At 37.8% G+C, this 26,462-nt stretch overlaps 1 protein-coding gene across 3 annotated transcripts in view; it reads left to right on the plus strand.

Annotated features, from left to right (window-relative positions):
* Positions 1-26,130, plus strand: part of YAF2 (YY1 associated factor 2) — a 75,781-nt gene extending 49,651 nt beyond the window's left edge. For 2 of the 3 annotated variants that reach the window (XM_018047913.1, XM_018047914.1), the window contains 2 exons: positions 23,620-23,772; positions 24,564-26,130. In XM_018047913.1, coding sequence (XP_017903402.1) covers positions 23,620-23,772; positions 24,564-24,801 — 391 coding nt within the window. In that variant the 3' untranslated portion in view covers positions 24,802-26,130. Of the gene's footprint in view, positions 1-23,619; positions 23,773-24,563 lie in introns of those variants that run through there. The other variant, XR_001918052.1, reaches the window with a different exon arrangement.

Here is a 26,462-nt window from a genome sequence, read left to right on the forward strand (position 1 = left end):
ACGTATATACATATACCAGGCCACATGATAAAGTTGAAGCACGTCTCTGCTTGGTGGTGTCAACATGCTCTTATGCTTCAGTTGTAAATTGTGACATCATTGTTCATTCCTCCCCTCTGTCTCAACACCTCCAAATAAAAATAGATTTCTGATTATTTTCCCTACATATGCTCTCGCGTGTAGCCCATCTAATCCCTGAAGCTCTATTTTAAATACTTCTATAGTATTTAATTATAGATTTCTTTAATTATAGATTTCTTAATGATTTTCTTTGCTTTCAGTCTGACCCTGAGCCTCTTGCATGGTCAGCAATGAGGATTCAAAAACAGTTTCAACTTTTAAACTTTAATTTATATGTTGTTGTTATTCAGTAGCTAAGTTGTTTCCCACTCTTTGTGACCCATGGACTACAGCATGCCAGGCTTCCCTGTCCTCCACCATGTCCTGTGATTTGCTCAAGTTCATGTCCATTGAGTCAGTGGTGCTATCTAACCTTTTCATCATCTGCTGCCCTCTTCTTTTGCCTTCAATCTTTTTCAGCATCACTGTCTTTTCCAGTGAGATGGCTCTTCGCATTGGGTGGCCAAAGTATTGGAGATTCAGCTTCAGCATCAGTCCTTCCGTTGAATATTCAGGGTTGATTTCCTTTAGCATTGAATGGTTTGATCTCCTTGCTGTTCAAAGGATTCTCAGGAGTCCTCTTCAGCACCTAAGAAAGCATCGATTCTTTGCTTTGAAAGCCCTCTTTATGGTCCTACTCTCACATCTGTCCATGGCTACTGGAAAATCCATAGCTTTGACTATATGGACCTTTGTCAGCAAAGTGATTTCTTTGCTTTTTAATATGCTGTCTAGGTTGGTCATAGCTTTCCTTCCAAGGAGCAAGTGTCTTCTAATTTCATGGCTGCAGTCACCAGCTATGGTGGCTTTATTTATATAGCATTATATGAAGTTTCATACATATGCTAGAAAGAATATTATATGGATTGAACTTGATAGCTCCTTATTCTTTCAGAATGAAATCCAGACTCCAGACCACTGAATACATATCAGTCAGAACTGTCCATAGCCTGGCTTCAACTTGCCTTTGCACCTTTATCTCTACACGTGAGGCTGAGTCTAAGTGCCATCTCCTTCGTGGGGCTTCCCTGACATGTTTCTTTTCAACTCTGACTCTCCTAGCTGCAGGTATGCTCTTTTAGTGTATCCTACTCCTCATATTTTTTTTCCACAAATATTAAGACTATCCCAAGTTCTAGACCATTATTGAATTCCTCCTGACAGTTTCTTCTACTAAATTGAGCCCCCATGACGTTAGGAGCCACGTCATCTTCATCATTTGGTGTCTTCTTCCATTTAGCATAGTGTCTTGCATGTAGATGAAGCTTTGAAGTCAGTAGTGACTTCAACAGTTGACCTTCAGCTATTTTCAAATAGATCATTACCTAATAAAATTATACCCGTTAAATTTAGAAAGTCTTTAGAATTAAAAATTAAGATGTTTTTAGAATTACAGATTTATGTTTTAATTTTTTAATTTTTTGTTTTTATTTTTAAAGTAAAATTGTTAAAAATGTGGGAAATACAGTAAGGACAAAAAAGAAGATTAAAATGATTTTTGAAACCTAGAGATAACAACCTAAAACATTTTTAACACTTTGCATTGATTTATTCTGTTCACTTGATTCAGTGTCTTCCCCACCCCCACCCCCTTCTGTGTTCCTCTTTCCCACACCAGAAACCACTGTCTTTTCACCTGGAGTTTTGGCAAACAGATTTATATATTTCTGTGTAACAGAGTATTCCAAAACATTTGTTTTCTTACAGCTTTTGTGAGGCAGTAGTTTGGGAACAGCTTAGCTTGATAATTCTGGCCTTGGGTTTATCATGGGGTTGCAATTAAGATGTTAACTGAGGCTACAGTCATCTGGAGGCCAGACCCAGCTGCAGCATCTGCTTCCAAGGTGGCGCACTCACACTGGCTCTCATTGGCGGGAGGGCTCGGTGTCTTGCCATGTGTGCTTCCTCATAGGCCCTGCGCGAATGTTCTGATGACATAGCAGCTGGCTTCCCCAGAGTGAGTGACCAAGGGTGAGCAAGACAGAAGGCAAGTGTTGTTTGTGACATAGCCTCGAAAGTCCCTCTTATATCCATTTCTGCAATATCCTTCTGTTGGTAGAAATCAGCAGTATTCATCTTAGGAGGAGCATGTGTAAGGGTGTGAATGCCAAGAGATTTGAAACTGTCTTGGAGGCCTGCAACAGTTGTCTAATCTAGTTCCAGAACTGCGAAACAGAGGGGAAATGAATAAACCAAATAGCTTTTAGTTTTTTCCAAATTGGGATTTTGTAGTGTATAAGTGATTTTTTTTTTAAAAGATGACAAAGTGTGAAAAACTTCCTAAATCATATTTTAGTTCTACCTTCAGATATCAGCTTTCAAATTTCTTATGTACTCAATTATAGGTTGCTGAAGTGATAGCAAGCAATGGCTTGCTCAGATAATTCTGAATGTTCAAACTGAACATATCTCCAAAATTATAGATAGTTCCTTAAACTGTTTATTGCACTCTCAAACTCTTGATCAACTTTGTCTTACTAAAATGCTGAAAGTTTGCATTTTTTCAAATTGAGGCAGTGGTGAGTGTAATATTAATTAGCTTCCTGGTTATTTTTTAGTGGGAAAATCAATCTCTAGGTGATCAACCCACCATATCTGACTTTTTCTTAAACTAAAAATTAAATTTATTATTTTGTACCCTAAATCACCATATTTCATGCTACTCAAGATTTTAAACATATTGCTCAGATGTTTATATTACTTGAACAAGTCTCTAGAAGTCATTAGAAATGATCATTTCACATGTTATCAGTGTTTTAAAGAAACATAAACATTTTTTACTGCAACAGTTTTTATTGACATGCAAAATTCAGTATATTCAATGTTTTCTTTGTATAGAAAAACATTATGACCATTCTGATCACATTGAATCAAAACAGGGAGGTGTATTTTTGATTGCCAGCTATATACTGAACAGTAAAGCAATGTGACGATTAGGCAATCAACTGCAGCCTCTTGTAAGTTGGCATCTATACAGATGGGCTTCCCAGGAGGCGCTAGTGGTAAAGAACCTGCCTGCCAGTGCAGGAAACGTAAGAGACATGGGTGCGATCCCTGGGTCAGGGAAGCATGGTAATCCACTCCAGTATCTTTGCCTGGAGAATCCCATGGACAGAGGAGCCTGGTGGGCTATAGTCCAAAAGAGAGTTGGACACGACTGAAGCGACTTAGCATACACACATGGATCTATATAAATATCTGGTGTTCTATCAGTACTGACCCTGACCCACCTTTTGCAACTGATACTGTAGTTCACAGTTAATATAGTGTCACCCTACTGGAGATAACTTTTCTGTAGTTTGGGAGGTCAGTGATAAATCACAAATTCATTAATCATTTCTCTTTCAAATAGATTGCTTATAATGACATAAGAACTGCTTGTTTTTTTTTTCACATTTATTTTTTTCCAACTGTAAAACAGAAATATCTGCTAGCGTGCACATGTACAATACATAGTATTGTATGCTATTAACATTATGTGATGTCCAGCTATATCATATTACAGGAATTTTATGCCTTCTACTTGCCCTTTAAATATCATCAACTTTTTGAGTTTTTCAAAAAAGCTTCTAGTTTATGATATTTTTGATATTGAGTATAACTATGAATGCTCCCTTTATAGTTTTAGACTTAGCTGTTTTTGATGACAAAGTTCATTGATTTCACACCAAAGAGTGTATTTTGCCTTCATTTTGTAAAAGCTCACTTGGTTTGCCAGAAAAGTACTACGTTTTTAAAAATAATTCAGAAACTTCAATAGTCATGCCACTATTTGAAAAAAGATTATACTGTGATCATGTGAGATGACAGGATGCTAGTTTATTAAAAAACAGTTTTCAGATATTTATCAGATATTTTTCCATTCACACTTTTCTTTTCCAGGTACTTGTGCATACACATGATATAGATTCACTTACCTGTCATAATGATTGACGTTCTGTATTCTCTTGAAGCCCTATTCAGTGAATTCTGGTATTTCTGGAATTACTTTCACCTCTACTTTTAAGAGTTTGAATTACACATTACAAAATAATAAGGTTTTTGTGGAAATTTGTAATTGATCTTACCTTTTAAATTTATAATTATACCAGGCTGCCTGTGGATGCTTAATAGATGACAGGGACATTGGTGGTACACAAGCCAAACTTTGAAAGTGTTGCACTGAGTTGTTCCAGGAGCAGTTGTTAAAATAGCCACAGATCTGATTATTACATAAGTAACAGGTCTGGCGGAGAAGGCAATGGCACCCCACTCCAGTACTCTTGCCTAGAAAATCCCATGGATGGAGGAGCCTGGTGGGCTGCAGTCCAGGGGGTCGCAAAGAGTCAGATAGGACTGAGCGACTTCACTTTCACTTTTCACTTTCATGCATTGGAGAAGAAAACAGCAATCCACTCCAGTGTTCTTGCCTGGAGAATCCCAGGGACGGTGGAGCCTGGTGGGCTGCCATCTGTGGGGTCGCAAAGAGTCGGACACGAATGAAGCTACTTAGCGGCAGCAGCAATAGGTCTGGCAGGTAAAAAATAAAGGAGAAATAAAAATGAAAGGAAAAGTTATTAATGCCTTGTGATGACTCTGAAAAGCATTGTCTTAACTAACCCACACCAGGCCAGGAAGCAGAGGAGAAGCAATAGAGTAAGGAGTAGGATAGACAACACAAAGTAAACTTCTTAACAAGAAGAACTGATAGCACAGAATAAAGGTGAACAGTACAAAGGAGTGAAAAGAAATGCCGACTGGAACTTGTGAGAACACTAAGCGAAGAGCAAATCAAGTGTCTACTTGAGGAACTGCAAGCACAGGACGGCTTGTCCCATGCTGAAGGTGCTGTATCTGACAGATGGTTTGCTGTAGTCCAGTGGTGACCTAAGTCCATACCATAACCTCTGTGTAATATATAAAGATTCAGTGGAGCAGAGCTAGGTGTATCAAAGAGGTTGTCATCCAATATGGGTATCAGATTTTCTGTAATGAAGGATGATGTCATAATACCTGGAATATAAATTGGTTTCAATGAGTATATTATCTATTTCTGCATAATAAATTATCTCAACATTTAGCTGCTTAAAAGCACAAACATTAATTGCCTCACTGTTTCTGTGGGTTAGGAATCTGGGGACAGCTTAGCTGGGGCTTCTGACTTGGGGTCTCTCTTGGGCTGCAGTCATCTCAAGGCATCGGTGAGGGAGGAATTGCTTCCAGGCTTTCTTAGGTGGCTGTTGGCAGCCCTCCTTTCCTCACTGAGTGCTGAACAGGCTTCTTTGTCATGTGGACCACTTTACATAGAGGCACTCACAACAAGGCAGGAAGATGTGAACAAGATGGAAGATAGAGTCCTTTGGTATCCTAATTTTGCAAAAATCAGTTTTGCTATAGTCTGTCTGTTAGAAGCACTTTACAAGATCCAGTCACTCCCAGGGACATGAGATAGGGCATGAATACCAGTGAGTGGGATTATTGGGGACATCTTAGAAGAAGGCTGCCACAATAAACATGTTCATGAATGAGTAGATGAATGAAGGAAAGAAGAAAAACGCAAGAAAAATAGCTGGTACTAGTAAGTCCTCTACAAATATGGATTACTAGAAGAGAAGTTGAGCCACAAAACAGAAAGTTAATCTCTGGATAAGACTTGTTTTAGCTTAAAATAGACATCTTGATCAATAAGTAGGAGTTCATCAATATCATAAAAGAAAGACTTTGAAAATATAAGAGCTATTTTTTGCAGACTGTAACAGCATCCTTTTTTTAATGATTTACTTACTTAATTTTTTGACTGTGGTGGGTCTTCATTGCTGTACTCGGGCTTTGTGTAGTTGCAGTGAGCAGGGGTGCCTTTTCATTATGGTGCGTGTTCTCATTGTGGTGGCTTCTCTTGTTGCTGAACACAGGCTGTAGGTGTGCGGGCTTAAGTAGTGGGCTCAGTAGTTTCAACTTGCCTGTGGACTAAGTAGTTGTGGCTCATAGGCTTAGTTTTTCTCACCATCTTTTAAATGTTGTCAGTTTCTATGTTTACAAAAGGTAATGACTTTTGATGTGTTTCAGTCATTGGTTCCCAGCTCTCCTGCACATTGGAATCACTTTAGGAACTAGAAAACCAAACTGAAAAAGAATACCAGGCTCTGTTGCTGCTGCTGCTGCTGCTGCTAAGTCGCTTCAGTCGTGTCCGACTCTTTGCGACCCCATAGACGGCAGCCCACCAGGCTCCCCTGTCCCTGGGATTCTCCAGGCAAGAACACTGGAGTGGGTTGCTGTTTCCTTCTCCAGTGCATGAAAGTGAAAAGTGAAAGTGAAGTCACTCAGTCGTATCCGACTCCTAGCGACCCCATGGACTGCAGCCCACCAGGCTCCTCCATCCATGGAATTTTCCAGGCAAGAGTAGTGGAGTGGAGTGCCATTGCCTTCTCCGACCAGGCTCTATCCCAGGCTAAATAAATCACAGCTCCTAAAGGAGACAAGGAAATAGTGTCTTAAAAGCTCCTCAGGTGTTTGCAATTTGTCATCAGGGTTTGGGACCACTGATTTAAGTGGTTCTATTTTTTGGGGGGAGGGGGGTTGTGTTGCATTGATAGATCAGATGAGAGGGATTGATATTTTTAAGAAACTACCTAATTTTGGCTGTGCTTGGTCTTCGCGGCTGCGTGGGCTTTTCTCTAGTTGTTGATGGTGTGATGGGAGTGCGGGCTACTCTCTAGCTGTGGTGTGAGGGTTTCTCGTTGCGGTGGCTCCTCTTGTTGTGGAACCTGGGCTCTAGGGCATGCAGGCTTCAGTAGTATCGGTTCCCGGACTCTAGAGCACAGGCTCGTTAGTTGTGACGCACAGGCTCAGTTGCTCTGCGGCATGTGGGATCTTCTGGATGGGTGATCAAACAAACCTGTGTCTGCTGCATTGGCAGGCAGATTCTTTACCACTGAACCACCAGGGAACCCCTGAGTGGTTCTTAAAGGAAAGATTTGAGCGTGTACCCTTTCTCAGGTTTAGGACAGATTGAAAAAGGAAATAATTTTATTAACAAGCTTTCTTTATTCAACATGTTTATTGTGTCTAGTATGTGCATAGCACATGTGGGGCATTAAAATACATATAAGTAGTTTAAAAATGGGACTAAGCTTTACTTCATGGTATATATGTATTTACTATGATTACCTGATAGTCCTCATGGGCTATGGGGTTTTCGAGAGGGGAGAGATACATACAGGCTCCAGTAAGAAGGCTGTTTGGAAGAGGTGGGATCTGGGTGCATTAGAGAAGTACAAGGTGAAAGGCAGTAATTTGCTTCACTTGACAGATCCTAGAATCTGACTTGGAGAAACTTGGCAGTTTAGCTAGCACTTTGATCTTACTCTGCAGTGGCTATAGAAGAAGAGCAATGGAGGAGCTATGCAAAATACCAAGTTTCACTGCTGGGGAATTTTATTCCGTCGGTCTGAGTGGGGCCTAAGTATTGTAATTTGTAAAAGACTTTCTGTGTTGGCTACTGTGCAACCAGCATTCAGCAACTGCTATAGGACTGCCTAAGGTCCCTGGAAATTTTTGAAGAGGAGGGTTTCTATTCACCCATCTATTAAAAACACATTAGGATGGCTTTTTGTTTTGTTTTGTTTTTATGCCATAGGAAGAGGGCAAACAGCAGTGAACAGAATAAAACAGGAAAAAGTCCTTGTTTACACTTAAAGGGGTGGAAGGTAGCTTAAATTCTTTTCTGTTAGGGGAAGACAGGCAATAAACAGGCAATACATGATGTGGTAAGTAAAAACAAATGTTTTAAAGGAAATAAAGCATAATGAGGGAAACAGGAATGGGCACAGAAGGGGGAGTAAGGTCAGAGAAGAGAGTGCTATTTTGTCAAGTTAGGAGAGACTTCCCTGATGGTTGACATGTGAACAGAGGCATGGAAGAAGTGAGGGAGTGAGTAGACAGAGGAAGTCATAAGGGAAACCTCCAGACAGGCATAGGCCAGAGAGGTTGGATGTTGTGGACTGCATTGTGCAAAACACATACGCATACCCATTTATATATCCAAACCTTAATCCCCAGTTTGACTGTTTGGAGATAGGGCTTCCAGGAGGTCATGCAAGTTAAATAAGTTGTAAGTGAAGTGAAAGTCGCTCAGTTGTGTCCGACTGTTTGCCATCCCATGGGCTACACAGTCCATGGAATTATCCAGGCCAGAATACTGGAATGGATAGCTGCTCCCTTCTCCAGAGGATCTTCCCAATCCAGGGATCAAACTCAGGTCTCCCACATTGCAGGCAGATTCTTTACCAGCTGAACCAGCAGGGAAGGCCAAGGTCATAAGTATGAAATCCTAATGGGATGGGATTGGTGACCTTTTAAGAAGAGGAAAAAGAAATCACTCTCCCTGTTTGCCATGTGAGGAACAGCAAGGAGGCCTCCGCAAGCCAGGAGGGGGAGTACTCACCAGAAACTGAATCCTGATAGACTTGATGTTGGACTTTCTGCCTCCCAAACTTTGAGAAAATAAATTGATGTTCTTTGAGCTACCCAGTCTCTAGTATTTGTTATGGCAGCCCTAGCCAACTAAGACAGCATATTAAAAAGCAGAGACATTACTTTGCCATCAAAGATCCATATAGTCAAAGTATGGTTTTTCGAGTAGTCATATATGGATGTGAGTATTGGACCATAAAGAAAGCGGGGTGCTGAAGAATTGATGCTTTTGAACTGTGGTGTTGGAGAAGACTCCTGAGAGTCCTTGGACTGCAAGGAGATCCAACCAGTCAATCCTAAAAGAAATCAATCCTGAATATTCATTGGAAGGACTGATGGCTGAAGCTGAACCTTCAATACTTAGGCCACCTGATGTGAAGAACTGACTCATAAGAGAAGACCCTGATTCTGGGTAAGATTGAAGGCAGGAGGAGAAGGGGATTACAGAGGACAAGATGGTTGATGACATCACCGACTCGATGGACTTGAGTTTGAGCAAGCTCTGGGAGTTGGTGATGGTCAGAGAAGCCTGGAGTCCATGGGCTTGCAAAGAGTCAGACACAACTAAGTGACTGAACTGAACCAACTGAGACTCCAGGAACAGAGGATTTCAGAGAGGAGAGTATAGGAGATGAAGCAAAAGAGGAACTAAATCATGTAGGGCTGCAGTCTAGAGCAAGAATTTTGGATTTTCTTGTCGGTTGCCATGTATTCTTTTTGCCTGGGGCAGGAGTTTGGGTAGGGAGGAGGAATCCATTGAACTGTTTCAGGCATAGGAGTGGTATACTTTGATTTACACCTAGAAGGATCAGCTGACTGCTTTGAGGGAGCATAGTCTTCCTTCCAGGGACATTAGTTACCTTCATAACTGTTGCACATGTAGTATCAGTAGGAACAGTGTGAAATCATCCAATTCTAGATATAGTTTGAAGGTAGAGTGGAAAGAAATTGCTTGTGAATTAGATGTGGGTGTGAGAGAAAGTGGGGCATGAATACTATGTCTAAGTGTCTGGTCAGAGAAACTGAAAAATGGAGTGCTATTTACTAAGATAGGAAGACTCAAAGAATGGAAGAATGGGAGGAGGGAGCAATCAAAATTATAAGTTATTTTGAGTTGCTGCCAAAGATCCAAATGAAGATTTGAGTAGGTAGTTGGTTTATAAGACTGGAGTTTAGAGGGGACATTGGGGCTGGTGATAGAAATTTTGGAGTATCATTGTATAGAGCAGTAGTTTTCAACCTTGGATGCCCTTTATAATCAGTTTGGGAATTTTCAGAACATTTCTAAACCTGGTCCCACCCCTATATATTCTCATTTAATGTGGGAGTGGGGCTCAGGTATTCCTGTTTTAATTTGGCTAGTGGTTAGATTAAACATTTTTTAAACAACTTTTATTGAGGTATATTTGACGCCCAATATACTACACACAAGTTTTGGCAGATGAATACACCTGTGAAACCATCACCACAATTATGATAGTGAAACATATCCATCACCAGTAGAAGTTTCTTTATATCCTATTTCAAATGTTCTTCCCTATTATGCCTCCCTCCCATCTTCAGTTACTGGGCAACTGCTGATCTGCTTTCTGTGTAGATTAGCTTAAAATTTCTGGGATTCTATAAATGAAATCTTAACAGTATATACTCTTCCGTGTATCTTCTGTAACTGTTTTGAGTGTAACTCCTTCAAGTATAAAGGAGTTTCCTTTTTGTTACTGAGTAGTATTCCATGGTATGAATTTTTTTTTTATTCAGCTGTTAATGAACATTTGGGTTGTTTTCAGTTTGGGGCCACGGCAAATAAAGCTACTGTGAAAGTTTGTGTATAAGTCTTTGCGTGGACATATATTTCCTTAAGATGAATATCTTAGAATGGAATAGCTGGCTTGTATGGATCACATTTTTTCATATATTTCAGCATGAGGGATTTTGTGTGTGCATGAATGTATGTGTGTCCTTGAGGGAAACTTTTATGCCCAGAAGTTTTAAATATTCATTTTGACAGATCTTATTCAATTTAGAAAATTTAGCAAAATTTAACTTCTTTTTTCCTAGGTGCAGTTATTTTTAAAAAGCATCACAGGTTAATTCTGATGTGGAGCCAGGGCTGAGAACCATGGTACAGATAGTATTTAAAGGCAAGTATTGAATGAGGTCACCTAGGATAGTCATTTTTCAAGCTTTTGTTTGCAAGCAAATACACATATTTCTGGGGCGAATTCTGAGAATTTGTATTTTTTTGAGGCTCCCAGATGCTGGTACTCTCAGTTGAGCCGATGGATCATACTTTGAATAGCCCACCCTAGAAGGTTAATGTAGATAGAAGAGATAACCTCAAGGCTGATTCCTGGCCCCTCCAAAGTTTAGAATTTGGAAAGAGGAGGAGTAGAAAATGAGGCAAAAAAAAAAAAAAAATTAAAAAGAGTGTGGTATTCTAGAGGCTTCTGAAGATAATTATAGTTCTGTCAGGAGGTAAAGTGTGATAAACTCTAAAATATGGCTTGAAGAAATGGAGTGAAATTCGAGCTATAGTTGACTAATGGACATGGTAAAGCACTCATTGAAATACTTTACTTGAAAGAAATGTTTTGGTAGAGTGATAGGGACAAAAGCCAGATTGATGTGAGCTCATGAGAGAAGAGGGGAAAGTAAGTACAGACAAATCATTTAATGCTTACTGTGGAAAAGAGAACAAAGAAATGGGGCAAGTGACTAGAAGGGGATGTGGAAGTAGGGATGGGCTTACTTTTTTTTTCTTTTTCAGGTAAAAACTATCTTGTGTTTGTATGCTGACAGGAATAACTTAGTAGAGAAGGAAGTATGGTTGGAGCAGGAGTTGTGTCCTGGGAGAAGGGATCTTGTTGGCATGACCTTAAATTGGAATATGGAGAGGGAAAATTAAACTATCAAATAGCTTCTGTTGTCTTTCTGAAATGAGAATCAAGGTCACTCCATGACAAGGAAAGAGAACACAGTAAGGTTTGTTCGGCACTTTATCCTCAGTACTTAGAACGGTGATTTGAACATGTGAGGTCTTAGTTAATATTTGTTAAGTGAATGACTGTAGGGAAGAGTGACCTTGGATTGGAGGGAGGAGGTCAGGAGTCAAGTCAGGAAATATAGAAGGTGGCTGTTGGCTTAGGCCAGCATGGTGCTTATGGGAATGAGGAGGAGAGCTGTGGAAATAATATTGAAAGAAAAGTGAAAGGACTTGATTTTAGTTTGACTCAGGGCATGGAAAAGTTGAAGATGACTTGTCTATAGCTCTGGAGCATGTCTTTAGTCTTTCAAATGAAGTGGACTGTGGTGTTCTTTAATAATTTGAGTGATTTTTCAAAGACTTAATTGCTGAACACTAGCATAGTTTTCATAAAGTTGATGTAGTCATGTATCTTGTCTATACTTAGCAGAGAGTGTTTCAGTAGCTCCCAAGGAATCAAGTGTCCTGCCACCACCTCTCAGGAATTTAGGGAAAATTACGTCCTGGGCCTCTGAGGAAATGTTTGATGTTGAAAATTAAATGTATATAAACCTCGGAATAAAAATTCTTCAAAATACTCAGCATAGATTCTTAAAATTATGAAGGATACTGTACATTGCATTCTGTAAACAAATTAAGGCAAGTAAAAAGACAAAGTGCATTGAACCTGAGGTGTCAGTTGGTTTGGTGTGAATACCTTGGATCAGCAGACAGAATTGTTTTCCTCACACCCATACCTCAGGGTCAACTGGGAGATGCAAGGGTGAGCACTGAACAGGTGGGGGCTGTGGAGTCTCCACATTAACCTCAGTAGACATTAGTTTGCTTTCAAGATTGATTCAAGATGATGGCGTAGAAGGACATGTGTTCATCTCCTCCTGGGGGAGCACCAAAATCGCAATTGGCTGTTAAACAGCCATCGACAGGAGGGTGCTAGAACCCCCCCTAAAGAAGACACCCCATGTCCAAAGATGAGGAAAAAGCCACAACGAGACAGTAGGAGGAGCACAGACACAGTAAAATCAAATCACATACTCGCCAGGTGGGCGACCCACAGAGTGGAGCACAATAATACCAAAGAAGCTCTCTTGCATTTGGGAAGGCTCTGAGCCCTACATCACGCTTCCCAGCCTGGGGATCTGACAAAGGGACTGGGAATCCCCAGGGAATCTGACTTTGAAGGCCAGTGAGATTTTATCACAGGACTTCCACCGGGCTAGGGGGAACAGAGATTCTACTCTTAGAGGGCACAGGCAAAATCCTGTGTGCATTGAGTGTCAGGGGAAGGGAGCAGTGACTCTACAGGAGGCTGAACCAGACCTGCCTGCTAGTGTTGGAGGGTCTCCTGCGGAGGCGTGAGTCACTGGTGGCTCTCCATTGGGGTGGGGCACTGGGAGCAGCAATCCTGGAAGGTGCTCCCTGGCATAGGCCCTCTTGGATATCGAAGTTAACTCTACCACAGAGCGCATAGACCCCAGGGCTGAGACACCTCAGGCCAAACAACTAACAAGAAGGGAGTGCAACCCCACCTATCAGCAGATAATTGGATTAAAGTTTTGCTGAGCATGCCCCTGCCTGCCAGACCAAGACCCAGTTTTTCCCACCACTAGTCCCTCCCATCAGGAAACTTACACAAGCCTCTTAGCCTCATCCACCAGAGGGCAAGAAGAACCACAATCCCACAGTGGCTAGAACAAAAACCATGTCACAGAAACCATGTCAGAATGAAAAAGTAGTGGGTTATGTCTCAGATGAAGGGACAAGATAAAACCCCAGAAAAGCAACTAAATGAAGTGGAGATAGGCAACTGTCCAGAATAAGAATTCAGGATAATGATAGTGAAGATGATCCAGAATCTTGGGAAAAGAATGGAGAAGATGCAAGAAATGCTTACCAAAGACCTAGAAGAACTAAAGAACAAACAAACAGAGATGAACAATACAGTGGAAGGAATCAGTAACAGAACAACTGGGCAGAAGAATGGATAAAGTGACCTGGAGGACAGAATATAGGAAAAAGAAAGAAAATGAAGACAGCCTAAGAGACCTCTGGGACAACATTAAATCCACCAACATTTGCATTTTAGGGGTCCCAGAAGGAGAAGAGAGAGAGAAAGGATCCAAGAAAATATTTGAAGAGATAATAGCTGAAAAGTTCCCTAACATGGGAAAGGAAATAATCAGCCAAGTCCAGGAATTCCACACAGAGAGTCCCAGGCAGGATAAACCCAAGGAGGAACACACTGAGACACATCATAATCAAACTGATGAAAACTAAAGACGCAGATGAAATATGAAAAACAATAAGGGAAAAATGACGACATACAAGGGTACAAGCCAGAAGGGAAAGGCAAGAGTATTTGAAGTGATGAAAGGGAAGGACTTACAACCAAGACTACTACTCAGCAGGACTCTCACTGACATTTGACGGAGAAATCAAAAGCTTTCCAGACAAGCAAAAGTTACGAGAATTCAGCAGCACCAAATCAGCTCTACAGCAAATGCTAAGGGAACTTCTCTGGCATGAAACAAAAGAGAAGGAAAAGACCTACACAAAATAAACCCAAAACAATTAAGATAATTACCTTAAGTGTAAATGGATTAAATACACCAACCAAAAGACCTAGACTGGCTAGGTGGATGAAATCATGTACCTGTATGCACTTCCACTTAGCACATCATTCTACTTAACCCCCCAAATTGTATGTAATTACTTTATATTGTTAGGTTAATCATATTTCCATTATGGTTTGAAGTTATAATTATCTTGTTTTTTTTTGTCTGGCTATTGAGTATGAAAACTGATAAACATCTTTTATTATTGTGATTATGTAACTGTTATTTGCTTAATACTATTGTATCATGATTGGTCAACAAAAATTAGACTTCTGTATCACTAAAACTATTATTTAATAGAAAAACCTATTTAAAATATAGGTGCATATCAGAATTATCTTGAAATTTTTTGAGAAATACAAATGCCCAAGTATTGCTTTTTTCTCCAAAGCTTCAGATGTGTTTCTAATGAGCACCTATGTTTAAAAACGATTGGACTATATGATGGTCTTTTACTTTTATCTAGTATGTTTCACTTTTTCTATTTCATATTCAGTGCTCCCTTTTCATTTAGTTTGTTTTCCAATTTTTCCATCTCTTTTTTTCTTGTTTTTTCTCAATCCTTTATCAAGCATAGTGGAAAAGCTTTAGTATGTATAATATAAAGAGTATGTATAATATATATATTTTAGAAATTTTAGGAATTTTTGCCTAGCTAATAATTTATGACATTTCAATTCCACTTATTTGACTTAATATGAACAGAATGATAGATTTCTGATTTATATTTACTCAGAACTTTGATATAGTTCTGTGGATTTTGGCATCTAGTATTATTGCTAAAAGTTTAGAAAATTTATCAGTGATATTTGAAAAAGACAATTTGAATGAGGCTTGAAACCTCTAATCCAGTTCTGAGAATATAAAGAAATACTATATCATAAAAAAATAGGAAATGTGATACAGTATTGTTAAAGTACAGATTTTGTTCAGATTACAAAAAAATCTTATGCTAGTGTCCATTATTTATTTTCATACCTTATTCAAGATTCCACATTGTATTTAGTTGCATTGAGCATCTCCAGTGCATGCAACGGATTCTGGTAAGTTCTTATTTAATTTTTATTCTAGTACAAATATTTTCTGATTTTCTTTGTTGTATCTTCTTAGATATACCCATCATTTAAAAGTGGACATTTAATTTTCAAATTTTAAGTTATCTTAGACATTAAATTTCTCATTTTGATATTGATTGCTCATTTAAATGCTTTCTTCTCTGTCGTCACCCTCTGTTTTTTCAGTCTGCTAACTTGATTGAGGCTTTCAGTGGCTAAATCAAAGATCCTTGGTAAATGTCACATTGCACTTGGAAATATGTTGGTTATTTTCAAATATCTTTTGATACTGATTCTTAACAAAACTCCATGGTGATAAGAGAACAGAGTCGTATGATTTCAGTACCTTTGTTGTTGTTCAGTCAGTTAGTTGTGTCTGACTTTGCAGTGCACCAGGCTTCCCTGTTCCTCACCATCTCCTGGAATTTGCCCAAGTTCATTTCCATTACATTGATGATGCCATCCAGCCATCTCATCCTCTGTCACTCTCTTTTCCTTCTGCCTTCAATCTTTCCTAGCATCATGGTCTTTTCCAATGAGTTGGCTATTCTCATCAGATGGCCAAAGTATTTGAGCTTCAGCTTCAACATCAGTCCTTTCAATGATTATTTTGGGTTGATTTCCTTTAAGATTGACTGTGGTTTGATCTCCTTGCTGTCCAAGGAGCACCACAGTTTCAAGGCATCAGTTCTTTGGCACTCTACCTTCTTTATGGTCCAGGTCTCACAACCATGTGTGACTACTGGAAAGACCATAGCCTTGACTATACAGACCTTTGTTGTCAAAGTGATGTCTTTGCTTTTTTAACAGACTGTTTAGGTTTGTAATAGCTATCCTGTCAAGAAGCAATCGTCTACTAATTTCATGGCTGCAGTCACCATCCACAGTGATTACAGAGTCCAAGAAGAGGAAATCAGTCACCACTTCTACCTTTTCCCCTTCTATTTGCCTTGAAGTGGTGGGGCTGGATGCCATGATCTTAGTTTTTTTAATATTGTGTTTTAAGCCGGCCTTTTCACTCTCCTCCTTCACATCAAGAGACTGTTTAGTTCCTCTTTGCTTTCTGCCATTAGAGTGATACCATCCACATATCTGAGGTTGTTGATATTTCTCCCGGCATTCTTGATTCCAGCTTATAACTCATTCAGCCTGGCATTTCTCATGATGCACTTAGTGTATAAGTTTAATAAACAGGGTGACGATAAACAGCCTTGTCGTACTAGTTTGTCAGTTCTCTACAGGATTCTTACTGTTGTTTCTTGACCAGTATACAGGTTTCTCAGCAGACGGGTAAGGTGGTCTGGTATTCCCATCTCTTTAGAGTTTTCCACAGTTTGTTATGATCCACACAGTCAAAGGCGTTAGCATTGTCAATGAAACAGGTAGATTTTTTCTGGAATTCCCTTGCTTTCTCTGTGATCCAGCAAACATTGGCAATTAGATCTCTGATTTCTTTGCCTTTTCTAAACCCAGCTTGAACATCTGGAGGCTCTCTGTTCACATAATGCTGAAGCCTAGCATGCAGGAGTTGAGCATAGCCTTACTAGCATGGGGGATGAGTGCAATTGTCTGGTGGTTTGAACATTCTTTAGTACTGCTCTTCTTGGAAATCCTGCAAAAGGATTGACCTTTTGCAGTCCTGTGGCCACTACTCGACCATGAAACTTTTGTACTTTGTTTTATGTCCCTGGATGCGTTCCATTGTCTCCTAGTTGATAGCCTATGGGAACTTAAACAGAATTTGTGTTCTACTGTTGTGTGAAAATTGTATAAATCTTAATTATGTTAAGTTGATTCATGGTGCTTTTCAGGTCTACTGTACCCTTCTACTTTTCTATCTATTCATCCTATTAATTTTTGAAAGTTTAATATTGAAACTCCAACTAAAAATCTTAATTTACTTAAAATTAATTGTAATATATAGTGGAAATATATGTAACTTTGTTCTGTATTTTGTAAGTCTCCAGTGTTATCATACTTATAATTTAAAAAATAAAGAAAGATATATAAAAAGACGTTAGTTTGCTTTCAGTTTTATATATTGTGATTCTTTGTAAAGATTTTATTTGCCTATCTACTGTAGAAACAGTAACAGAAAATATTTATCTCTAGGGTAGGTAGCATTGAGTTTTGCTGAGAAGTTAGCTATCTAACTATTGCTGGTATTAGCAGAGTAGATTATTTCATTGTTTGGAGGTGGGGAAAGCCACATAGAAAGGACTCTTTAATCCTTTGATTTAATAGTCACTATTTATGCAAAGCAGTCATACTTTAAACCTTTCATTCCATTTTCATGAAAAAGGAAGTAAATGGCTCAGAAGCAAAATGACATCAGAAAATTTTTCAAGAAAGTGAATTCTTAGAAGTTGGCAGCTAGTTAAATCAGTGTTTACAAAATTAATTTATAGTTGTATTTATGCATACTTAACAGGTTTTTAACAGTTAGAACTGGACATGGAACAACAGACTGGTTCCAAATAGGAAAAGGAGTACGTCAAGGCTGTATATTGTCACCCTGCTTATTTAACTTATATGCAGAGTACATCATGAGAAACGCTGGACTGGAAGAAACACAAGCTGGAATCAAGATTGCCGGGAGAAATATCAATAATTTCAGATATGCAGATGACACCACCCTTATGGCAGAAAGTGAAGAGGAGCTAAAAAGCCTCTTGATGAAAGTGAAAGAGGAGAGTGAAAAAGTTGGCTTAAAGCTCAACATTCAGAACACGAAGATCATGGCATCTGGTCCCATCACTTCATGGGAAATAGATGGGGAAACAGTGGAAACATTGTCAGACTTTATTTTGGGGGGCTCCAAAATCACTGCCGATGGTGACTACAGCCATGAAATTAAAAGACACTCCTTGGAAGAAAAGTTATGACCAACCTAGATAGTATATTCAAAAGCAGAGACATTACATTGCCAACCAAGGTCCGTCTAGTCAAAGCTATGGTTTTTCCTGTGGTCATGTATGGACGTGAGAGTTGGACTGTGAAGAAGGCTGAGTGCCGAAGAATTGATGCTTTTGAACTGTGGTGTTGGAGAAGACTCTTGAGAGTCCCTTGGACTGCAAGGAGATCCAGCCAGTCCATTCTGAAGGAGATCAGCCCTGGGATTTCTTTGGAAGGAATGATGCTAAAGCTGAAGCTCCAGGACTTTGGCCACCTCATGCGAAGAGTTGACTCAATGGAAAGGACTCTGATGCTGGGAGGGATTGGGGGCAGGAGGAGAAGGGGATGACAGAGGATGAGATGGCTGGATGGCATCACTGACTCGATAGATGTGAATCTGAGTAAACTCCGGGAGTTGGTGATGGACAGGGAGGCCTGGCGTGCTGCAGTTCATGGGGTGGCCAAGAGTCAGACATGACTGAGCAACTGAACTGAACTGAATTGGGGCTTGTTTATAAAATCTTCCTTGGTATATTTTTGGACTTTGTTAGCAGTGTATCCACAAACTCACAACAAGTTTAGATTTTTGGTTTAGTCTTTTACTCACTTAAATTTATTATATTGCTTCAATTTACAATATATATATTAGTGTTTTGCAACAGATTGTGTCTTTCTCAGCTATGAATAATGCTGCCTCCTTTAGAAAAGAATGAATAATTGCCTTATATCTTATTTATTGCCTATCCAGCTTGACAAAGCTAATTTGTAATGAGGTTAATCAAGCTTAAAGTATTTATTTTGTAATATTCAGCACATAGAATTTTTGTTGCAGGGTGGTTGGGGTGGACGGCAGACACGTAGTTAGAAACGGTATATATCAAGCCACCATTAACCAGTCTCCTACCCACATGAAAAGTCAGACAGCTCCTGAAAGTACTTTGTTCTGAGGAATAGGAGATATCCATAAATGTTTGTTGAAATGTTCCCTCCTCTTTTTTTAATGGTACAGAAAATCAATTTTTAGGTTACAGGAAAGCAAAAGAGACCTGTCAAACTTTACCGTCTCTTGACCTATTTATGATGGATACATAGGGACACATGGAGATCCCAAAATTTTGGAAAGCCATATTTTACAAGTTACATCAAATCATAATATATGTGAATAATAGAGTACAGTTGAGATATGTCTGGATAGCACTTATTTTTCTAACTGGGTGACCTTTTTGTCCTGATCACAGAACCTTCAGGGTTATAGGTGTATTTTCAAAAATCATGAATGATAAATTGCTGAACATAAAAAAAGGCATACCTTATACATTCCCTTCCCCTTATATCCTATCTATCTCCCACCTCTAAAATCCCCTGCTCTCCTTTAGATTTTTCTCACTAAGTAGAAAATGGATCACAGTTAAACCAAAGACCCCCAGAGATAGGAGAGCTTTCTTTTGAATGGAGCATGGTGAAGGTGGGTCAGTTTATGATAGGCTGAAGAGATCGTCAGAAGCTGTGTTCCTCCTGCCTTCTTTGAAGGATCTTTAAAACTCATTCAGCCATTAGAGAGCAGCAGAAAGCTTGTTCAGTAGTTAAGCTACATGTATATACATGTTTTGTGCTTCTTTTCATCCATAGTTGTACCAGACCAAATAATCCTACAAAAGAGGAACAAAGATGTAATTTTTGAGTGAAAATCAACCATGTAATTAAAATAAGAATAAAAAAGTAAATTAATAAATATTTAGGAAAATCTAGGATTAAAAGAGAAAGAGATGTAACTACTGAAAAACAAAAATAATATTTTTTGAGGCAGAAGAGAGCAACTATAGAAAATTTGTTGGTGCTTAAAAACTAACAAAAAGTTAACAGACAGACAGTGCCAAGTACACAAATTACTGGTTGCTTATGCAAACACTGGTCTCACATTTCCACTTGCCCCCAGGGACACCTTTTCTTAAATTTGATAAAATCCACAAACCCAACATGACCAGCACCATCATTTCTAGTTTGTTGTGATGGTCTTCTAGCTTGTCTCCCAATTCCAGTCTTTCACCTGACCAGGCCAGCTAGTCTGTCTTTCTGTGTTGTTTTCACCTTGTGGGAGAATATACATTTATTATTTTTATTCTTACCTCAGAATATGACAGTTAGAAGAAATCTAGATTCATAACTTGTTTTAAAATATTGATTTATTTAACTCAACCTCATGGTTTTATGGAGAAAATAATTCTCTACTGATTGGTATGCTTTCCTTTTCAGATTTATGGGCCATATAAAAAGGGCAGATGGTTCTAGAAAGATTCTGGAGAGAGAACTTGTTAACTATGAAAAAGATTTGGCAGCAGTTTTATTGTAAGGTTCATGAAGTTGGGAATTAGCTTTCTTTCTTATGTAAAAGTGGGAGTGATTGAGGAACTGTGTCTCATAAGCAACATGTACCAACTTGGAGACAGATACTGACGGGGAAGGAGTGATTGATAGCGTTGTAAAAATGTTAAGTACCTAACTACAGCACAGCAGTTACATTCCTAAAAACTTCGTGATCAGAGAATGCATGATTGAGACAGTTTCATCTTAAGGGAAATACTGTATTGAGGTTAATAATGAATCCAGAAAAACCTAGAAAAATATTCAGTTTTGCTTAAAAACAGCACTAAAGAAAGAGAATATACATGATTATGTATCTGAAGTTAGTGATAATGGCCTCTAAATAACCAACGTCAATTTACTGATTGATGGAAACATCAGGATTTCTACTCTAGAATGTGAATTTTTAAAATTTTTCAATTTATTGAAATTCAGTTGAAAATTTTTATAAATTTATTTTGTATTCAATTTTAGGTTTAAGGGAGTAACAGTACAAACTGTAATAAAGGAAGTTGTCAAACTTCATTTGTTACGGCAGGAAGAGATTCAGACACCCATAATACCTTGGGAGACAAATGATGACTACACCTCAGTTGCATTATATAGCTTGGAGTGACTCTCAATTTTAGGTGACTCACTGTTCACCAGGCACTAGTTTAACCAGATCTTTTCACAACCTGCCACACCTTTGAACTTTCTTTCTCTTTGCATACCCTAGGATAATTAAAAGAGAAATTAATTCCTGCTGCTCTTGCCTTTCACTGCTTGCTTACTTCTATGTAGTGAGTGGTTGATCCTGTGAATAAGCGTAGAGATAGTATTCCTTTCCTTTAAAAACATCTTTGTGGGTGAAGGGTGGGAGGGAGGTTCAAGAGGGAGGAAACATATGTATACTTATGGCTGATTGTAAAGTAGTTGTCTTCCAATTAAAATTTTTTAATAAATGCAGAAAACCTTTCCTCATTAAACCTGATTTTATCATTCATTCATTTTTCAACAAATATTAGGTATCTAGTATTTTCTAATACTATGCTAGGTACTAGTTATCCAGTGGTATATAAAACTGATACCGTCTCTTTCTTTGTGGAGTTTATACTCTAGATGAGAAAACAGATGGTAAAATTAAAATTGCAACTGCTTCCTTAAAACTCCCTGTGTTCCTTACTTTTTTTTTCTTCCATAGCATTTATTCACATCTAAGACCTTGTTTTTTTGTTTAATTTCATCCACAGAATACTGGTTACATGAGAACAAGCAAGAGTTTCTGTACGTTTTGCTAAGGGACTATGTTGGTTGAGAAGTTAGAAAGGCATGTTTAATTAGTCACCATGTCCCCTTGATTCTGCTTCTTCATTCTGTCTTTAAATAACCCCATGGCCTCTTCCTTTTAGTTCAAGCCCTTTTTATTTTTGCCTGATCTGTTAAAGTAGCTTTCCCTGCCTCTGTAGTACCTTTCTTTTCCATATTGCTGCCAGTAATTTTCGTAAAATTCAAGTCTGAATTTCTTCAGTGATCTCCCATCTTTAAAGAGTAAATCAGACTCCTTGGCTCTGTATTATCAGGTTCCTTCATATCTTTTTTTCATTTCTCTGCTGCTCCCTGCTCTCCATCTTAAACTCTTTGCTGCAGTAATGTTAATATATTACACTCCTTCACACTTCTTTGCAAAGTGTGGTGGCTGGACCAGAGGCTTCTGCTTAAACTGGGAAGCTATTAAAAATGCAGGTTTTAGGCTCTATCTGAGACCTACTGAATCAGAACCCTGGGAGCAGAGCTAAGCAAGCTAAACAACACTTTCTAGTAATCCTGATGTACCTTAAATTTGAGAACCGGTGCTTTAGTACTTTTTCTTTTAAAGTTTATTTCCTGAACAAGCTCAGCCAATAATATTTTCATCTATGTAACTCTTGATATGTATCATTAACCCTGCCTGGTATCTGGGTCAGCCCTACTTTTTAAACTGTATTCTGGACATCTTTCCTGGATATCCTACCTGTACTTCAGACTCCGTTGGTTCTAAACAAAATTCAATATCCATCTATTAAGGTGTTTTATATACTGCATTTCCTGTTTCCTCCATCAAAGGATTCCTTCCTCCTTGCAGCTTTGAAAGCTAGATTGTGCAGTATTTTCTCTTTGGTTTCTATTTTGTCTTGTTTTAGAAGAACAGAGGAAAAAAATTTTTTTAATAGTTGTGCTGACCAAAATAGGGTCAGGATTTTCCAGGCAATAGATTACTGTTGTTTGTAGACCATCTGTTATGATTTATTTTTATCTTATTTTTCCCTATTTTGTTCCTCCCATCTTTTTTTCCCCTCTTTAGTAGTCTTTCTCATTTTAAGAGACTATTAGCTTTGAATCTTGACCTCAGCCACCCACACTGTACCATAAAGTTGGTGGGATCCTTGACCCTGGGCTAATAGAGTGACAACTGGTACCAAAGGCTGTAGTCAGGCAACGTTTCATCTCTCTCCGTACAGTTTTGCAGTAGGTTCTCAATACATTTATTTATTTATTTTTAATAAGTAAGCTAGGCAGGTCTCAAAAGACTGGGAAGATCTCCAAGTTCAAAAAAGCACAGTGAAATTGTGGCTAGATAGGTAAGGAACCTTAAAGACTTTAACAATAAGGAGAAAATGTACTGAATGAATAAATGAAAGATTTTTAAAGAAAAGAATAGCCGCTGTCAGAGATGGTGAGATATTTCCTTCTCTGAGAGAGGAGGGATACATTTAGATTTTACTTCAGTGTAAACTTTCAAGTTTAATTTAAAAGTTTCATGTTTGTTTATATGTTTGCTTCCCCATGAGCACAGTTTGATATACATTTTTAATAACTTTCATGTTGATTTATGTGACAGTTACATTTTAATAGTTTGACTATATATCTTGGGCAATAACTTTGAACCATTATTATAGTTCTATTTTTGTTGACTAGGAAAGACAATAATGTATGTGTGTGTGTATATACATGTATATATATCTGTTAAATTGCCTATCTGAATTACCTTACATATGAAAAATTTTTATATGTGAAAATCACAATATATATCTATTCTCATAATTTGAGGTATTCTTATAAAAAATCATGTTCTTAAATTATAGTAAGAAAAAAACCTTTGTTTTTAACATGTACACAGGAAACCTCGACCTGTCTCCCAGTTGGTTGCACAGCAGGTTCCTCAGCAGTTTGTACCCCCTACACAGTCAAAGAAAGAGAAAAAAGATAAAGTAGAAAAAGAAAAAAGTGAAAAGGAAACAACTAGCAAAAAGAACAGTCATAAGAAAACCAGGTAAATTTGAAGAGTGTTTTAATGGTACTTTTGAAATAATATAATTAACCATTTAATATTGTCTTTTAACACTGATATATAAAGTAGAATATGAAATATATAGAAATAAAAGATTTCATCTGTTTTACTATGTCATGAAAGTCTTTTTTCAAGTTGAAGATATTAGAAACTAAATATGGAGGCCACAGATACAGGCTTAAGTGTGAGGACACTTTCTGTTTTTTGTTTTTGTTTTACTAGATTAAAAGACATTTGTGTTTGAACTATTTCTTTTTCACTCATAAAGCCAGGAGTGATATTCACAATACTGAACAGATATTTGCATGAATTCTAACCAATCAGAAGGGTCGTGAGTCCTGGCAGAACAGACAGTCATGATGCCCTTATCGTAAGTGCGCATCAGTGGAGTGGCAGCCCTCCATCTGACTCGGCCTTAGCTGTTGTCAGCTTCCTCTGTGATGCAGCTGTGACTGCTGTTGTAAAATCTTTTACTGTAGTAAAATTGATAAGCTGTCTGCAAAATTAAGATAAAGCTATAAAAGCACAAGTAGGAGACCATTACTCCCAGTGTTTTTTGTCATGTTGAGGAAGATTCATGAATGATTGGCTTGATTAATGTTAATGATTTCAAGCATTTAATTATATTTTTGCGTTTAGTTACACATGAATATAGAGCTTTAAAGATAGATGTGCTTATTTTGTCATTTTTACTTAATTTAATATGCATTGCATGCTCAGAGACTTGGTAGAGAGAAAAGCTAGTTAAAAATTTTATCATCTTTTGTGTTTAGGCCAAGATTGAAAAATGTGGATCGGAGTAGCGCTCAACATTTGGAAGTTACCGTGGGAGATCTGACAGTCATTATTACAGACTTTAAGGAGAAAACGAAGTCACCGCCTGCATCTAGTGCTGCCTCTGCAGATCAACACAGTCAGAGTGGCTCCAGCTCTGATAACACAGAAAGGGGAATGTCCAGGTCATCTTCACCCAGAGGAGAAGCCTCATCACTGAATGGAGAATCTCATTAAAGTCTATTTTCTCCAGTTTCCGTCACTTCTCTCATACCATGCAAATACACAGATTATGCCAAGAAGTACCACATTTTCATGACAAACATATTCATGCACAATCCATGATTTGCGTTTTAATTAAAATAGAAATTTGTTAGAATTCGTTAGGTTTTAATTGCAATCTGTGCCTACCAAACATTTCCAGACTTAATGTTTTGGTCTCCACAGTTAAAGCTGTCATGAAAATGTGGTTGAGTTATTCATTATGCAGTGTTATTGGTAAGTCTATTTTCACTTTTAGTTTAGTGAATTCTAACACATAATTCTTGAATTCTCTACTATTGGCATGTAACGAATTTAAATTTTTATAACATAGTGCAAGCTGCCTAAATATGTATTATTTGAGAATTGTGAAACAAATAGTTATATGTATACAAGTCAAAGATCAACTTAATCAACTATTGCTGCAACAGAATTTTCTTAATGGTTATCCTCTTAAATACACCTGCTGGTACTTGGTGTGGTTAAATAGGAAGATTGTTATTAAATAAAGAATTTGTATGAACCATTGCCAATGTTTTTGACACATTTTACTAAATTATTGTTTCTGAATTATGTTTTAGGTTTTATCTGTTTTGGGGGGGTTTGCTTATCTTTCAAAACATTCATTGTAATGTTTACTAGCAGACTAGTAAACAATAAAACATTGATTACGTAGCTTTATAATTCAGGTTTAGTGCTATTGTCATTGAACACTGGTATTTTCTGTATTGTATAGAACATTAAAATTCAAGTAATTATAAGCATTTGACGAAAACAGAATAGAAAAACTGTAATTTTAAGAGCTGCAATTTTGGAAAAGCTTTAACTTAATAATAGTTTTATCACTGTTTCCTTGCCCCAGACTTATCCAGGGTCATAGGCGTACGAATCTAATTAATACACAAATGGGAACTGTTGCACAGAACCAGGAAATAACTAATATTTAATCAGCTTAATTGGCCTCTTTATTAAATATAACAATTCTTATAAAAATTATAGCACCCTATTTTCAGAGACACTTGCCAGTTTATGCATTTATCAATATCCTAAAATTAAAAAAATATTTACAGCCCCACTTACTATTATGTAAATTTACCAATAAAATATTTTTATGACTACAGATTTTGCATTTTTGTTTGCAACTAACAAAAGTGTTTTATGTTGTCTTTAAAGATCCAACTTAGAAACCACACAGTACTTCTTAAATTCTAGGGTCTCCTGCTTTCTCTTAGCCATTTGTTTAATACATATTTACCTGTAGGAGACTTTTGAACTATAAATGAACTTTAAATCATAATGTGGATACAAAATATCACATAAAAACATCATGATAGCATTTGAAGAAAGGAAACTGTAGACTCTGACAGTTGTGATATTTGGTGGTTTCATGTGGTAATGTAACTTTTTGTTTAATTGCAGTACTTTTTACAAGGCACTATGGTACTGTCTTTTTGTAAGATGCAAGTTGTGAAATACAGTTAATTGCATACAGTAAAAGTCTGTGATTAAAACATTTATATACCTCATTCTTTAGTGTTGTTAAGTGGAAGAATTTTGTTTTTAAGATACTTCCAGTGGAACCCCAAATAACTGGTATGTTCTTTTAAAACATGAAATTTTAAAATTTTATTATTTTT

The sequence above is a fragment of the Capra hircus genome, chromosome 5 (genome assembly GCF_001704415.2).
Source record: "Capra hircus breed San Clemente chromosome 5, ASM170441v1, whole genome shotgun sequence".
Lineage (NCBI taxonomy): Eukaryota > Metazoa > Chordata > Mammalia > Artiodactyla > Bovidae > Capra > Capra hircus.